This window comes from Tarenaya hassleriana, unplaced genomic scaffold (assembly GCF_000463585.1).
Source record: "Tarenaya hassleriana unplaced genomic scaffold, ASM46358v1 Cleome6, whole genome shotgun sequence".
Lineage (NCBI taxonomy): Eukaryota > Viridiplantae > Streptophyta > Magnoliopsida > Brassicales > Cleomaceae > Tarenaya > Tarenaya hassleriana.
The window spans coordinates 4,586,111-4,602,341 of NW_010968505.1; the positions used below are offsets into that span (position 1 = coordinate 4,586,111).

General features: G+C 37.0%; 5 protein-coding genes across 10 annotated transcripts; 1 reads left to right on the forward strand and 4 right to left on the reverse strand.

Moving 5' to 3' along the window:
* Window positions 1-1,215: 1,215 nt before the first annotated feature.
* Window positions 1,216-2,452, forward strand: LOC104799560 (probable CCR4-associated factor 1 homolog 11). The gene has a single exon (XM_010522151.2). The coding sequence runs from the start codon at window positions 1,426-1,428 to the stop codon at window positions 2,290-2,292; it is 867 nt and encodes a 288-aa protein (XP_010520453.1). The 5' UTR covers window positions 1,216-1,425; the 3' UTR covers window positions 2,293-2,452.
* A 103-nt stretch (window positions 2,453-2,555) lies between these two features.
* Window positions 2,556-4,011, reverse strand: LOC104799558 (transcription repressor OFP10). Its single transcript, XM_010522150.2, has 2 exons — window positions 3,798-4,011; window positions 2,556-3,370 (listed from the first exon to the last, which is right to left on the reverse strand). Exon 2 carries the CDS (start codon window positions 3,340-3,342, stop codon window positions 2,599-2,601), a length of 744 nt encoding a protein of 247 aa, XP_010520452.1. The 5' UTR covers window positions 3,343-3,370; window positions 3,798-4,011; the 3' UTR covers window positions 2,556-2,598.
* A 25-nt stretch (window positions 4,012-4,036) lies between these two features.
* LOC104799561 (transcription factor E2FB-like) lies at window positions 4,037-9,092 on the reverse strand. 4 transcript variants are annotated; one of them, XM_010522153.2, is made up of 14 exons: window positions 8,650-9,092; window positions 6,972-7,161; window positions 6,734-6,790; window positions 6,568-6,653; window positions 6,398-6,486; window positions 6,242-6,296; window positions 5,702-5,754; window positions 5,578-5,628; window positions 5,466-5,514; window positions 5,305-5,370; window positions 5,124-5,200; window positions 4,805-5,033; window positions 4,487-4,556; window positions 4,037-4,384 (listed from the first exon to the last, which is right to left on the reverse strand). In XM_010522153.2, exons 1-14 carry the CDS (start codon window positions 8,821-8,823, stop codon window positions 4,257-4,259), a joined length of 1,374 nt encoding a protein of 457 aa, XP_010520455.1. In that variant the 5' UTR covers window positions 8,824-9,092; the 3' UTR covers window positions 4,037-4,256. The 4 variants fall into 4 exon arrangements, with proteins under 4 accessions (XP_010520455.1, XP_010520454.1, XP_010520458.1 ...); XM_010522152.2 differs by having other exon boundaries at window positions 6,972-7,164; XM_010522156.2 differs by lacking the exon at window positions 8,650-9,092 and adding an exon at window positions 7,922-8,590.
* Window positions 9,093-9,609: 517 nt separating this feature from the next.
* Window positions 9,610-10,901, reverse strand: LOC104799562. 3 transcript variants are annotated; one of them, XM_010522157.2, is made up of 2 exons: window positions 10,797-10,901; window positions 9,610-10,026 (listed from the first exon to the last, which is right to left on the reverse strand). In XM_010522157.2, exon 2 carries the CDS (start codon window positions 10,008-10,010, stop codon window positions 9,771-9,773), a length of 240 nt encoding a protein of 79 aa, XP_010520459.2. In that variant the 5' UTR covers window positions 10,011-10,026; window positions 10,797-10,901; the 3' UTR covers window positions 9,610-9,770. The 3 variants fall into 3 exon arrangements, with proteins under 3 accessions (XP_010520459.2, XP_010520460.1, XP_010520461.1); XM_010522158.2 differs by lacking the exon at window positions 10,797-10,901 and adding an exon at window positions 10,633-10,769; XM_010522159.1 differs by lacking the exon at window positions 10,797-10,901 and adding an exon at window positions 10,398-10,606.
* Window positions 10,902-14,230: 3,329 nt separating this feature from the next.
* On the reverse strand, window positions 14,231-15,730 carry LOC104799563 (NDR1/HIN1-like protein 12). The gene is made up of 2 exons (XM_010522160.1): window positions 15,326-15,730; window positions 14,231-14,693 (listed from the first exon to the last, which is right to left on the reverse strand). The coding sequence occupies exons 1-2, from the start codon at window positions 15,626-15,628 to the stop codon at window positions 14,367-14,369; spliced, it is 630 nt and encodes a 209-aa protein (XP_010520462.1). The 5' UTR covers window positions 15,629-15,730; the 3' UTR covers window positions 14,231-14,366.
* Window positions 15,731-16,231: the final 501 nt, after the last annotated feature.

A 16,231-nucleotide genomic window follows, 5' to 3' on the forward strand; every position in this document is an offset into this window, starting at 1 on the left:
CCCATTTTCCATTGTTATATATATATATATATATATAAACATACATGATTGTTTTGCGGACAGATAATTAGATCTTTTGATGGGTATTTAAATAATATGACATATAATAGATTTTAGATGTCAAATCGGACTGGACAAGTCAAAGAGCCGAAGAGCCTCCACGACCACGAGGTCAAATTTTCTTGCAACAAAGTCAAGAAGGCCGACTCCAAAGTTTCACAAAAAGGAATAATAATAATAATAATAATAATAAAATGATATAAATGTGGCACGATTTACATGGAGGTTAGGGTTGCATTGCATCACCATTTCGTGACTGTCCTCGTGGGTCTCCAACTTGTTTGAGTATCCATCAAGATATAAACTAAAAAAGCCACTACATTATTATTAATATTTACAAAAATATAATTCTCTTGCACAATTCCACGATGTCAAAGAAACTCAAATCTCGGAATCCAACCCGATTTCACCTGGAAAATTAGATTTAGATCTGTTAAAATTTTGGATTTTGAAAATGTCGAACCAAAGATCAAATGAAAGTGGGATCTTTGATTTCCGGTGACTAACCCTTATCCCACTGAAACCAATCCGTAAATCACATTATTAGCTCATCTATCGAGTTTTTTTTGAATAATTAGAAGGTTAATAGAATTTCGGCCCAACTAGTATTCTTGAATCTAAAGGTAATCTTTAGTGCAATTAAATTGCATCCTCCCCTACAACTATTGATATCTGAAAAGAGAATCTCTAAAAGAGATGAGATCCTAATCACACTCTACAATCAAAATTATAACACCACTACGAAATTAGATAATTTCGTCTCATCTTTACAATTTGGTTGAAAAATATATAATAATAATGATTATAGAATTTTTCATTTTATGGATTCATATTTTTGTAGATATCCCTATCTCGAAGATGAAAATCGAATATCCCAAGTATATAAAACTGAAATCAAATATGTCTAAAAACGGGTACGGTCGGTCCGTCCTCGCACCGTGAAACAGTGACGCAGGCATCAATTCTATATGCTCAGTGGGCAAAAATATTGATATATAATATTGTAGAAATTGAAATTGGGAGAATACGAATAAAAGAATATAGTAAAAGAATGCCCACTTGTGCACAAGTGCGGAGACAGGGGAGGCTAATAGTAGACCGAGTCAGAATTTACGTTACTCAGTTTGAGTCAAAACCACCGAACGCGTTTTTCACACATCTCCTCACTCCCTCTTCCACGTCTCCTTCCTCGCAACTCTTCACTCGCCTCTACATTCACATATATATACATGCACATTCATTCCCCAGACGCCATAGCGAAAACAGGACGAAGACGAATACGAAGACGACGAAGACCCGATACACGAATTCGAAGATTACAACTCGAGTCTCCATTCGTTTCTCCGTTCTAATTAATTGACGAAGATGCTGATTGATTCGGACAGAGATCTCTGCAATTCCGGCACGAAACGGGAACCTAACTCGGTCCTGATCCGTGAGGTTTGGGCGGAGAATCTGGAATCGGAGTTCGAGCTGATCCGAGAGGTGATCGATGACTACCCATTTGTCTCCATGGACACGGAATTTCCCGGCGTGATTTTCAAGGCCGAACCCGCCGTCCTCCGCCGCAACAACCGCCCCTCCGACCTCTACAAGCTCCTCAAGTCCAACGTCGACGAGCTCTGCCTCATCCAAGTGGGTCTCACGCTGTCGGATTCCGACGGGAACCTCCCCGATCTCCGGACCGGAGGCAGGAACCGGTTCATCTGGGAATTCAACTTCAGGGACTTCGACGTGGAGCGTGACGCACACGCGCCGAACTCGATCGAGCTCCTCCGCCGTCAGGGGATCGATTTCGACCGGAACCGCCGGGAAGGCGTAGACTCCGGTCGGTTCGCGGAGCTGATGATGTCGTCGGGTTTGGTCTGCAACGAGGCCGTGACATGGGTAACGTTCCACAGCGCGTACGATTTCGGGTACCTGGTGAAGATTCTCACGCGCCGCCGTCTCCCCAGCGCGTGCGAGGAGTTTCTCCGGCTTCTGAGGGTATTCTTCGGACAGAGAGTGTACGACGTGAAACACATGATGAGGTTCTGCGAGAAGAGACTGTACGGAGGGTTAGACCGGTTAGCCCGGTCGCTGGAGGTGAACCGTGCGGTGGGGAAATGCCATCAGGCCGGTTCGGACAGCTTACTGACGTGGCATGCGTTTCAGAGGATGAGGGATTTGTACTTCGTGGAAGATGGGCCGGAGAAACATGCCGGCGTTTTGTACGGTCTGGAGGTTTTTTGATTGGGGGGATTAAATCTATTGATTAGTTAAATTTGTAGTTCATAATTCACCTGAAAAAAATTAATAATGACGTGAAAATATTCGCAATTTGTTTAGAAAATTGTCCAGCTTTGTACATGGCGGATGCATGAGCCAATACAATACAACTAAATTATTATTATTCAATCTGTTCGATCTTGCATTTTTTTAAAAAACTTTAATTTAGTTAGATATCAGGTATCTAGCCTTATTGGGTACACAGAGACAAATATCCCAACATTCATTTGTACCGGCTTTCACTCTTTTGAGTTCCAATCACTTAAATCATCATCTTATAATATTAAGAGCCTGGTGAGAATCATCGACCGGATTGACATAAAGACGAAGCAATCTCCCCAGAGATTTACCACGGCGGTCATTAGGTGGCCGGAAGCTGGAGCAAACGTCCACGAAAGCACGGACGACGACATTGTGCTGAGGAGGAGGGTTTATGTCCAAGAAACACCTCAGAAGCTCCTTCAGATCATCCTCTGACTCGATATCCCTCTCCTCTATCATTTGCTTCATCGATGCCCTGAAATCCTCAAAAGGGTTGACAGATTCCTTTGCCATGGCCACACTCTCGTCGATCTTCGGGCAGGGACTGCGTAATAGTCTTGGGGAAACCGGAGGTCCTAGGTCGGGACTGGCTTTAGATGAATAGAATGGGGAAGTGGGCGAGTGAAGAGGCGAAAGGGATTTCGGATTATCCATTCTTTTTTTCTCGGGTTTTGGTTCTTGCTTTTGGTTGGGGTTGGAGGTGGAAGTATATTCCGAGCCGGTGCGGGTAGGACCACAGCCACAGCCGCAGATCATCACAGGTGTGAATATGGTCTTCAGTGTATTCTTCTTCTTCAGAGGCATTTTGAGAGAAAGAGAGAGAGAGAGGTAAAACTTGTGCCTTTGGTGTTGGTGTTGGTGGTGGAGGAGGAAGGTTTTTGATAAGAGGGATAGAAATGACTTGGAGAAGCAGCATAGTGTTGCCTTGGCAGATGCACCAACTTGATGAGTTTTTCTTTTTCGCAGATTCATCTTGTTTCCTTTTCAGACAATGGTTTGTCTGATACGGTACATTCAAAGTACTTATCAAGTCATGCCTTAAAACCAACAAAATCCCATGACTTCAATTGTATTCAACACCTTTAGACAAATGTCCTAAACATGCTTTAGAAACAATAGACAAACTTTTAAGCTATAGAGTTTTTTTTCTAGAGATCTAACAATCGATGTAATCCCTCTTTCAGCTAGAGTTTTTTCCTTTAAAAAAAAAACACATTTTAAGACACCGGGAGGAAAACCCTTTTATCCCCCATCCTTCAAGCTAAAAACTACATTACGTTTACTTTAAAAAGGTTCTCTACACAAGCGTTTTTTAGATGATGCAAACACGACACTACTTTTTAGCTAATCTAAGATTTCTTTACAGACATTATAAACAGAGATTTAACAATAAAAAAAACGAGGGTAAGAGTGGGAAACGGGCGCACCTGGCTGCGTCATGATTTCCCACTCCCTCCTCCTCCGCCGGGTAACGTGGATTCTGAAGCTGAGATTCACGTTTAAGGCCCCAAAGCTGCACAAAAGGGTCCAGTTCTATATCCCAGAAAACAGTAAGCCTTATTCTTCGGTCTAATAAGACATTTCTATATATATGCGCCAGCAAGTCTAAAAAAAAAAAAAAAAAAAAAAAAAAAAAAAAAAAGGGGGAAAAAAAAAAAAAAAAAAAAAAAAAAAAAAAAAAAAAAAAAAAAAAAAAAAAAACAAGAAGAGGGGCTTTTATCCTTCCGTTCTGCATATGTGTACCAGCACACAACACATCATACAAAGCTACCTCCTCCTTCATCCAATTCGGTATGGACACACCTCAGGAAGAGAAGAGTTATCCATCTCATCGAACCTCCTAACTATGTACAACACAGGTTTGCATGTTGTGCCAGTGGTTTCACCTACACTGTTGATTTAACGGCGGAACTCTCTGCTTTCGGACTGGATGGAGTTTGCGCCTGCTGAAGCGTTGTGTCTCCTGGCGCAGACTCTTGACCATGAGAGCCGAGCAGATTCGAGTTGACATCGGCTTAGGACAATGTCAAGGAGCTCATAACAAAATATATATTTAACCAAAAATTAAAAAGAAAGAAGTGTGGACAGAGTCAAAGTCGTTGTTAATAAAGGATACGTTCACTCGGCCACCTCTCCGTAATGCTAATATCATCTGCCTCTGATAGTAACCAGTAATCTACATCCACCTGTTAATATGTAATCATGATATTTAAAAATAAAAATGAAAGAAGCTTTACAAAAGAATCAAAGTTCAATAACTTGTTTAGATATCATAACTATTCGTCGATTATTTATTCCCAGCTATGTATTTGTCCTCTTCCGGACGTTTCACAAGCATATCTCAATGGTGGATTCGAAGATATCATAAGGGCATCTGACGAAACTGAAATAAATAAATAAAAAACAAAAAATTCATAAAAAAATTGGAACTTACATCAAAATCGGAAGGAACGATCTTCATAATCCCACCAACAAAGTCATCAGAGTTGATGTCTGAAGACATTCTTTGAGCAACATCTTGTTCCTGCCATTCCATGTTGTTGTTGCCTGTGAGATCCTCCATCAACGTGGCTGTTTGTTGGCTCTCAAGCAATCCAGAAGTTCCCGGAAGATGCGAATGCTCATTAGCACCATGTATTTCCTCAACCGTTTCTTCAAATTGACTAAAATGGAGTAAAAATTTTAGTCTCATTCCCATTTTCCATTGTTAAAAGAGAAATCAACAGCAAGCATAACTCTTGCGGAAATGGTACCTCACTAGATACACGTCTATTGGCCCCATTGTGCTTCTAAGAATTATTCTATATCTTCTTTGAGGATAATCACCCGCCTGACAACAAAACAATCAGAAATAAATTGGAACATAGTTACCATAGGAGCTGCTATCAACGTGAATTCCATCGTCCTTTTGGCTTCAAATGCCCTTCAGGTTACCTCATCAGGATCCGGCACTTCAAGCGTTGTTCCATGCGGCGCCCTAATAGCTATCAGCGTCTCGTTCTTAACATAGGCATCCGAGACATTAGATAAATCAATTTTCCCATTAAAAGAAATCCAAACAATAGTGGACGAGCATTTACTGATAGGAGACTAACCTGGAAACTCGGTATGCTCTTAATGTCCTCTTCGGTGACAAACAGAAACCTAGAATGCTGAGAGTCAGAATATATAGGTATGCTGCCAAACTTGGCCGCGATAGAAGCTTACCTTTTGTTATTTTCATCCTCACTCAAGCCTGTTAATCTTTCTTGCATTTCCCTGCAACAGGATAGGTTCTTCAGCAAGCTACAAATGTAGCAGAAAACAAAAGCGAGATTATCTAAGAGAATACCTAATTCTCTGATCTAATTCTGCTTCTTCAGTTGTAAGGTTTTGTATTTCTTCCTGTACATGGAAAAAGTTTGTAACAAAAAACTTGTATAGGAACAATCATTGGGAATATGTAGAACAACACTGGCAGAAATGGCGTAGCCAAAGTACAAGCAAAAAAGGAGGAATAGAAACCACAGAAAAGTGCCAGCAACCAATCTAACCAGTTGTTTAACATTAATGTAATCGGAACAGTTAACAAGCACAAGCTCACCATGTACATGGGCTAGTAAGTGGGCGGCGGATAAACTTGAAAATTTTAAATAACTGGAGGGCGAGTCCTAGATACTCGTGTTTATTGTAGCTTTGTCAGGTTACCTCTATCTATCCAAATCACCCCTAAGGCATTTAGGTCAGAAAAAGGTGAAACAATAACCAAACTAATTAACAAAAATACCAATTGCTGTGGACTAACAAAAAAATGTGAAAATAGTGACAATGCATAACATAGCATACAGTAGAACATCTCATTTGTGGGTCAGGTAACACACAGTCTCCCTACCTGTAAGTTGGCTATACTTTCGGCTGTTTCTCCTGGCCTTGAGACATCGAGTCCTCTAGCATATACAATAGAATGTCTTAGTTACTCCCAACATGAGGAAGAACCACAGTCAAAGGGAAATCCAAGACGTGATACGCAATCGATATGCTTGCTTACTTCCATTGAATTCTGTTCTTAAGCGTCTTTTCTATCAGACCAATTCCTTCTAACACGTTTGTTATATCATATATCCGTCTCTTTTGTACCTGCATTAACAGAGGCAGGTAATTGAGGCTTGAGGCAGAAACTTTTACATCAATGTGATAACTAAAAGGCTGATGTGTCACCTGCAAAGTGTCAGCGGCTTTATTTAGGTCGAGAATGCCATCTTCTGCTTGTTTTATTAAATTGATAAATTTCTTTGTCAAGAGACCTGAAACCAACCAGATTAGACCATTCTAAAGCCAGTCCTTTATGGCTTTCTTCAAATAAGTTTCGGAAATAAACAATTACCCAGCGAACTGTCATATCGACAAGTACCACCCTGGGCAAAGTTATCGCCAGGAGAACCTGCCCACAAAAACAATCCTTCTCACAATCGCAACAGTTCATGATTCTCTCTTTCAAGTAATTGTTAGTGAAAGATACACAAACACAATGCTCTTTAAATCCATAAATAAAAATCAATTCAGATGTATCATATATGCAGAAAGAAAGCGTATTTTGGTTTGGAACATTCCGCCAAACTCACCTGTATTAGAACCTGAAGCTTGCATTCCTGATTTATTGGACTTTGCGGACCTGGAAGATTTGTTTGCCTTCCCCCCTTTTGACGAAACAGGTGTCTGGAGAGAGCTATTGACCATGTCGGCGTATTGAGCGCCAGTGGCCAATTCATTAGATTCAGGTTTTCGGTTTGTGTTATCTGTCTTCCGCTTAAGCTGCTGAAGGCACCAGAATTTTACAGCTTAGTATTTGAAAGAGGAAAAATGAAATCTTGGCCGATTAATAACAGAAGCACGCAATTTAGGAAAAAGTATCAACAATCACGAGGATGTATATTCAGGATAGTCTTAAATACAATAATACTGCTGCAGTTTAACCTAATAGGTAATATATCCTCATGGAAACAGAAAAAATAAATTTTCCCTTACGGCCTTCCCTAATTTAAGATTAGAAGACAAACAGCACAAAATAGCATTTCTTCACATTGACAAGATGTTCCTCGCATAAAAAAGGTGAGAACAGGAGCAACATTTAATCAGCTCAATGTGTTGTTATCCAATGTGTAGTACTCTCCCAACTAGAAAATGGAGGGAGAGACACCTGCTGCAAAAACTATCTATACTGCACCTTTACTACTGAAGCGAAGATCCTTCTAACATGAAAATAGTAACTCAAAGGAGAACCTACAGAAATATAGGCTGAGTATACGGCTACCTCATATTCTTATACTGATACCTTATATTCCACTATGTATAACCTTTTTCCATGAGTAAACCTAGAGAAAATCTATTCTTGGCTGACTAACAACCTCCAAGAATGCATCATTCCGAAGCTACGGGTAAATCAAACGGTTTCTAGAAACCCGTTTCTAGTAACCATAGGAGATGTCCAAGACTAAAATGAAAATAGTCACAACTACTATTTGAAAGAGAAGAAATCGAGGCTTTACAAATTTACCGGAATTTTACAACTCACTATTTGAAAGAGAATCCATCAAGAGCCAGGATTTTACAGCTTATTCTTTCAACGGGAAGAACTTGGCTCACTTAGAACCAACAAAACAACGTATTTCGCTGGGTTTTCAGAAATTTGTTTCTAGTAACCATAGGAAATGTCCAGGACTCAGACAACGAAGAGAACACAAGGGAACTCAGTTAGAATTGGCAACTAAATTGGCATCTGCATCATGGACTAGAATTAATAATTTGACATAAAAACTCCACGCTGTCCGCAGTATATATGATGTGATCCTATAAGCCTCACACTGACACTGATAATGCCGACCAAGTAATGCAAGCTTGCCAAAAGCCATAAATTTTGAAACAGACATACCAAACTATGAAAGGAAATTAACTAAATCCAAACATGAAGTCGCCAAACTCATCTAAATATCTTAGAATAGCTCAATCTACTCTAACGAATGAAAACAGGATGAACCAAAACCCTAGGCCAACAACTAAAATCAAACTCTTTGCAACCTATAGTTTGCAAATGCTAAACCACAACCTGTACTGCACTAGAGACGAATCAAAGAACCATACAAAAGGAAATCATCCGAAGCTGATCTCAGCACAATTCTCACCACAATTTCGCACTAATCCACATGCCTATCGCGATGAAATATATCGAGCCTTCAAAATTCAAACACGAAATTATACTAACAAACTTGAAAAGTTCACCAAGAAACACAGAGAGGAACTCGCCGGAGATTTAATGACGATCGCCTCAACTTCTCGATCAGCAGCTCCGCCAGGCTCCGCCGCGTCAAACCGGTGGTACTCGCCGGGAGCTACCAACGGCGGCCTCATAGAGAACACCGCAGGATGATGATGCCGCCGCGTCGGATGCGGTTGCGGCGGTTGCTGAGATTCCGACATGGAAGCGAATCTCGATCCCAAACGAGAGTTACCGAAAGAAACCGAAATTTCCCGAAGAATTGTCGAAGAAACCGGATCTCCGCCTACCAAAGATCGTAGAAATGACCGTAGAAGGCCCTGGGAGGGAAATCGTCGCCGGCAAATGGAGAATTATGGCGACGGAGTGAGCAGATCGGAAAACGAAAAAAAAAAAGCGGGAGACGAAAAGAGACGGTGGAAGGGCAAGAAAACGAGGGAATGAGTTGCGCGTTCGGTTCGGATACTGATGTGGAGGGAAGCACTCGCTCACCATTTTATTTTTCATTGGATTATCCGGTAAATTTATTCAATATATAATTATATATTATTTAAATTTAAAAATAATAAAGTAACTTCCATTTAGAATTACTTTTTTTTTTGGCCATCTGTAGCATTCTAAATCACTAGTCTGGATCTTGATACTAATTTTTATTTTTAATGCATGTCCCATTAATATATCATAAAGTTTAGCATATCCTAGAATTAGAAATTTATAAGATATTTTATTGGGCATTATATAAAAAATTTCAGTCTGATTTCATCATAATTTATTAATATTAGCATATAACTAGTAAATATTACTAGTATTTTAGCACAATTCTCTATTGGACCACGAATTACAAGGGACAGTCGCCATCCATTATGAAATTCGAAAAATGTAATAAATTTTACAATATTAACAAAAGATTGTGAAAACGTCATTTAATATGCGCAAATAAAACAATATTAGAAAAAGTGATATATCACACGACAATTGTACACAATATATATCCACACAATATATATGTATATATGAATATATATTGTTGATAGATACAAATGCAAAAGCCTTCAAAGTTCCACATTATAAACAAGAAAAGAAAACTCAAACCTTGTACAAAAGTACACACACTATTATTAGAACACACTCACACTCACATGACAATTCATCACTTGAACAGATGGGAAAGATCAGGATCATCCAAGTCCACATCCAGCAACCCATTCAAGCTCATGTACTCAATGTACCTTTCGGGCGGAGCGATGGCCCGAGGATTCTTGGGCGTGAACCCGTGTGCCCTCTCGAGATCCCTTACGAGCCAACGCATGTAAGCTCGGTCCAATGGAGGTACTATCTTCAAGAATATCACTTCCCGTTCTTCCTTCACTGTCGTCACCTTGTTTCCCATCGCGAAAAAAGATGACCTGCATATCGTACATAGAGATCGACAAGAAATGAGTAACGAGCAGTAAACAAGCGATAATGGCAAACCAAACATCGTGTTGTTCCGGTCAAGTTTCCGATCAAATTATAAGGTGTAGAATCGACAACTCCGAAGATTTTGAAATTACGTTACACATCTTGAAAGGCAAAACAACCAACACCGAGTTCTCGAAGACCCAGCACAACTTCTCCAACAGGAAGTAGAAGGATTGCATCATCATTAGTTTCATTAGACCATGTTATTTCCAAACTCAACCTACCCGTATCAATGGAATCATTGTGCAGAAAATTCCACAAACAAGTACACTGCAGAAAGATTATGACCAAATTGAAGCAAAGAATCCAACATAACTGTGATGAATGTGATGTCTTGTCGTCACAATCAGCATCCAAGTAACTTCCTTTTCAATACACCTTGTTGAAGCTAAACTAAAACTCGACGATTAGAGAAAACCCATCTTCTGAAAAACCCTAATTCCTCGAAATTAAACCGCAAACTCAGGAACAATCACGTAATAACCAACCCAATGACCAATCACTGGCAATCGAACCGGAAAAATCACTTTCATCAGCAAGGAGATCAATACATCTCATAAGATTTCAGCAAGAGAATGAATGCACATCCTTAGCAGCTCAACAGATAACCCATGGATTCAGACTTAGCTGAGCTTTGCTTTCCCGGGAACCAAACAGAAAAATTAGGGTTTGAACCGTCCGATCACTGAAAATCACAAACCATGAGATTTCTCACCTGAGGATAACACCTTCGTAGCTGCCAGATAGTGTCCAATGCGACTGCAGCCGTCGCTTCGAAGTTCGAACACGGCGTAGTCCTCTCAAAATAAAACGGCGTCGTTGAATGAGTCGAGCCCATTGACAGAAGCCCTTTTCGTGGCGTTTTGGGTTTATCCATGGGCCAAAAAACCGGAGCGAAAAAGGATAAACCATACCGGATAGCTTACCGAACTTAACCGGATTATTGGACTGTAAACCGGTAAGCGAACCAAATGAAGCACAAAAAGCAGTCTATTGCGACTACCGAATGGTTTATGGTGCCTAGTAAACATCTTAAATAACATAATTGCGGTTTATTTATATACAATTATGCTAATCCTGTTAATAAATACTATTATTCAACCGAATCTATACCTTTTGCATACTTCAAGATTGATATATCCATAATCTATATTCACTGTTGGTTTTTTTTTTAATAATTTTTATGTATTTTGTGATATTTTTCTCTCATTTTTATTTAATTTTGGGCAAAAGCCATGTGACAACAAAAGACAATTTCAGTTACAAAAAGGCGAAGAGTGAAATGATATCAAACGTCACAAAACCAACACTGCCACGACGTAACGTAGCAAGTGAGGAGAGTTGGTGGCACGTTGGGCCTATTGGCATATATAAGTTATCATTTTATTTTTTCCTTCAAGAATCTGCAAAAACCACACCTTTTATAAAAGTTCAGTCGAAAAAAGGCACTTTTTATATTTTCCTCTTATTTTATTTTTCACCGTCATCATTTCCTTTTCTTATTCCAAATTAGTATTATTGCTTTGAATTTTTTTTTTTTAAAAAAAATTGTTACCTTCAACCAAAAAAAAAATCAACATAGTGTTGTGGAGGTGTCACCTATATGTCATTTACCATGATTTCGACCCCTCACGTGTATAGGGTCGTCATATTCTACATAATATATATATATATATAGATATATAATTCTTATTATGTTATCTAATTTCCCTTTGTGGACACAATTTCGAAAGAACAAACTATGCCGCCGCTCAAGAATCACTAAACCTATGTTATTGTGTTATCCCCAAGGGCCCAATATGGAGCAAATCTGCGTTGAAAAATTCATAATCATTTGGTAAGTAGAGTAGCGGTTGGTTATAGAAAAAAAAAATTAATAATAAAATTCAAAATTAATCCGAAATAAGATGGATAAAAAATATCTTCTTCTTTTTCTTTTTTTTTTTTGTATTTGAACACTAAATAGATGGAAATCGGATTTTTAAAATGAAATACCTATAAAATCGGATTCAGAATTAAATTTTACTATTTCCGAATACATTAGGAAATTCCATTTACTTTAACTTTTACTCTTATAGTTGTAATTAAACAAATTTTTGGAATAACCATTAAAAACTAGGATCAAAGTCCATCACTCTTATATGTAATCCTCTGCCTCTTCTTGTCCTATTTTTCCGAACTCTTGATTGCAGACACGTGGCCTTCCTCTATTCGCCAATACCCGATCATTTGGATCAATATCTAAATTCTAGATATTAATAGACAACGAATTATAAAAATAAGGTGACCGAATCTAAACCATCTGATTTTAAACAATCCCAAATATTAATTATATAATCGGTTCTATATAGATCTAATCTAAATACGTGATGGACTTATTATCTTATATTCAAAAATATACGTGACCCCCCATATATATATGCTTGAATTCAAACCCTAACTAATCCTTGTGTAAAAAATGAATTTGAAAAATTATCAGAAGTTGGTTCACCACTGTAAACATGTCAGCCATAATCTCAAAAAAAATATCTCAATTTTAACAAAATAAAACTAATTTTATTTTTATTAAATAAAATTTAAATTTTATTTTTCAATAAAAAATAAATCCAAATTTTATAATCGTTATCATTTTAAATCTAAATGTTGACGTAGTTAATCGATATCTTATATAACAAATCAATACTTTGACCATATTTTTCACGTTATTATCCACATATCTCGATATCGGTATATTGCGTCAGTTAGGGGTGAACATTTCGGAAAACGGTTCGGATTCGTGATGGAAATGTATCGGTTCAGATTTTCGGTTTTACAAAAATAGTTATCAATCGGTTTTTATATTATGTTTGGTTTGGTTTCGGTTTCGGTTCGATTTGGTTCCGATTTTTATTTAAAAAAAGATAGATTTTCTTTTTAAAAAAATCAGTTTTTCAGATTTTTTTTAAAATTCGCTTCGGTTCTGGAAAATTCGGTTTTCTAAAAACAATACCGTTCGAGAATTTAGAATGATTCAAATAAAAAAAATACCGTATTTTTTGTTTCGGTCACCGAACCGAAATACACATCCCTAATGAATTTAAAAATGATAATTGTTATAAAGTTTAAATTTATTTATAATTTAATAATCAAGTTGAGGTTTTATTTAATAAAAAATAAAGTTTAGATTTTACTGATGAAAAATAAAGTTTAGGTTTTATTTTATGAATATTGATTTTTTTTTTAATTTTTTTTATAAATCCCTTTAAACCAACAAGGAAAACTATAGGATACGTAATTTTTATATTTCATATATTGGATCACCTCATATCAATATCTGAATTATCAAAATGGAATGTTTCCAGGTCCTAATGTCTTTCAATCTAAAGAATTTTTACGTTACGGTACTATATTATATTTATATACAGTATAACATGGGTAAGAAACGACAGATTTCATGGATCTCAAAGCTTATACTTAAAAAAAAAAAGAATAAACTAACTTTACTATAGAAAATCCCACTGATTTTTTTTTTTTGGAAACCAAAGTCTTAAAAGTTAGAAATTTCGTTGACCCAAGACATTAAAAAAACTGCCACTTTTAATAAAATGAAAAAAAAAACCACAGCAAAACTGGTTGTGATAATATAAGATGGTGTCATATCCCAAAGAAACACGATCCAAAAAATATGCAAAAGTCTTATCTTTTCAAACAATTAATTTTCTCTAATTCCTAGGAACCTCTTGTGGGTTAGTAATTAATGTAATAATGATGAGCATTAATATGAAATGAATTTATATAAATACGTACATGTTTGTGGACAGAGTCACACAACGTAGGCTTGTGTTACATTAATTTTCCAAAATTTGAAATATATTAGTTATAAATGGGTATTAATATATTCTAAAAAATATTAAAAAATGTGCATATATTAACAAAAAACGTTGACAATAAAATATATTTTATAATATTAATTTATTATTACAAATAGTTTAAAATAATCTTATAATACATGAATAACATATTTTTATATATATAATATTTATCTCCATAGGTAATTTAAATTTTAAATATAATATTTTTAAAATAAAATATTTTAAAAACATTAGATTAGATAACGAAAATCAGATATGGACTTAAATAAATGGATTTATAGACTTATAATATAAGGAGGAAAAAAACCCTGTTTTTCAATTTCAACATCATTATCTCCTTAAAAAAACAAAATACATTGCTTAACACCTTAATCACCTAAACCAACAACAAAATCAATAAAAATAAACAAAAAAGGCCCTATTTTATCACGTCGTCATACATCTACGGCGCATCTCTGGAGGAGCTGATACTTGACGACGGCGGCGGCGGAGGAGGAGGAGCTGCCTCCGGCGGCGAAGGTAATGTAAGCAGGGCAGTTGACGTGGAGGCGATATCGGCCGGAGATCCAAGTGCCCACCTTCCATCTCACCCATCCGTCGATCTTTACGTTCAGTAGTATCATTCCCGTGTTAAGGTCTTGCATCATCGCCGCCGTCAGGTACGGCGCCACCGGTACGGTTGTTCCGTACAGAAACGGCGACCACACCGTCATGTCTAAGTGTCCCTGGTACGTCGCCGGCAAAATCGTCGCCAACGTCACCTGCCACACATACACACACACGTATCATATATATTACTTAATAGTGTCTTTATTGTATTCTATATATGTTAGATTATTCAATACAAAATATAAAATATTATTTCATAATTCTTTTCATCATATTATAAATTGTATATCATTAAAAAAAAAGAGTAATATTCTTCCTTTAACTAATTTAGGGTGTTCTAAAACTCTAATATCAAAAATAAACTCTTATTTAAAAAAAACGAAAATAATGGAAATAACTCATGTTATTTAATCATATTATCGAGAAATATGAAAAGTTACGGTAATTTATTATGGAAATATATTCATTATATTATTCAATACATATGCATATCTCTCTATCTACATCCTTAATCATTTACGAATAATATCTTCATTTAAAAGAAAATAATGGGGCAGAAGAAAACAAAGATGATATCAAACGTAAACGCAAACGCGAAATGAATCTCCTTAATTAGTTCTGAATTTTTTATATCGTAAAAGTATCTACACCTACCTCGTTAGTTCATTACTTATAATATCTTCATTCCAATAAAACCACCAAAGTCAAGAGCCTAACTATGCCTTTTAACAAGGCGAACAAAGACGAATGGTATATCAAAACGCAAAACGCAAACGTGACGAACCTGCTGGTTTCGGTAGGAGGCGTAGATGTCGAGATGGTCGTAGAAGATTCCGATCTTGTCGTTGGGATTACGTGAGGAAACGGTGACTTGGAGATTAGAGGTGAGGAAATTTGGCTGGGAAACGTTAAACGCGTAGATGGTGGCGTCTTGGAGGACGAAACGCGGACCGTGCGGGTGAAGAATGGCCCACACGAGGAATATAACCACTGCGGCCGCCACTAGGAGTCCGAGCACCGCCGCTCCTATGCGCCGCCTCGCTCTCTCCTCCTCGTCCTGGTGGTAATCGCACTCCTTCTCCGTCATTGCTGCCTGCGTTTGCGTTTAGTGTTTGGCGTTTGGCCGCGGAATGAGGGAGTTTGGTTGGGTGGAGTCTGAGGGGTACTATGGAGAATGGACGGGATTATATATAAACTTCTGAAGTGGAGGTTGAATATATATACACACATCTATTATTATATATTATGTCTCTATATGGAATTTAGAGACACTATTTATATTTGTTTCTGTTATGATTTTTTTTATGACATTTTTTCAACTTTATCTGAAATTCAGGAAAATAAGATTCTGTTTACTACTCATTTTAATCTCTCTCTCTCTCTCACAAACATATATATATGTATATATTTTTTATGACCTTTTTGTTATATGTATATATTATTTAGAGATACTCTTTTATAAATAGTGTTGATGAATTTTTTGCTACCTTTTTTTTTAACTTTATCTGAAATTGAGGAAAACAAGATTCTGTTTCCTTTCCATTTTTAACCTTAAATATATAATATTTAGAGACACTTTTTTATATGTATTTCTGTTATACGTTCGTGTTAATGATTTTTTTTCCAACTTTATCTGAAATTCAGGAAAATAAGAATATGTTTCCAATTCATTTTTAATCATATATATATA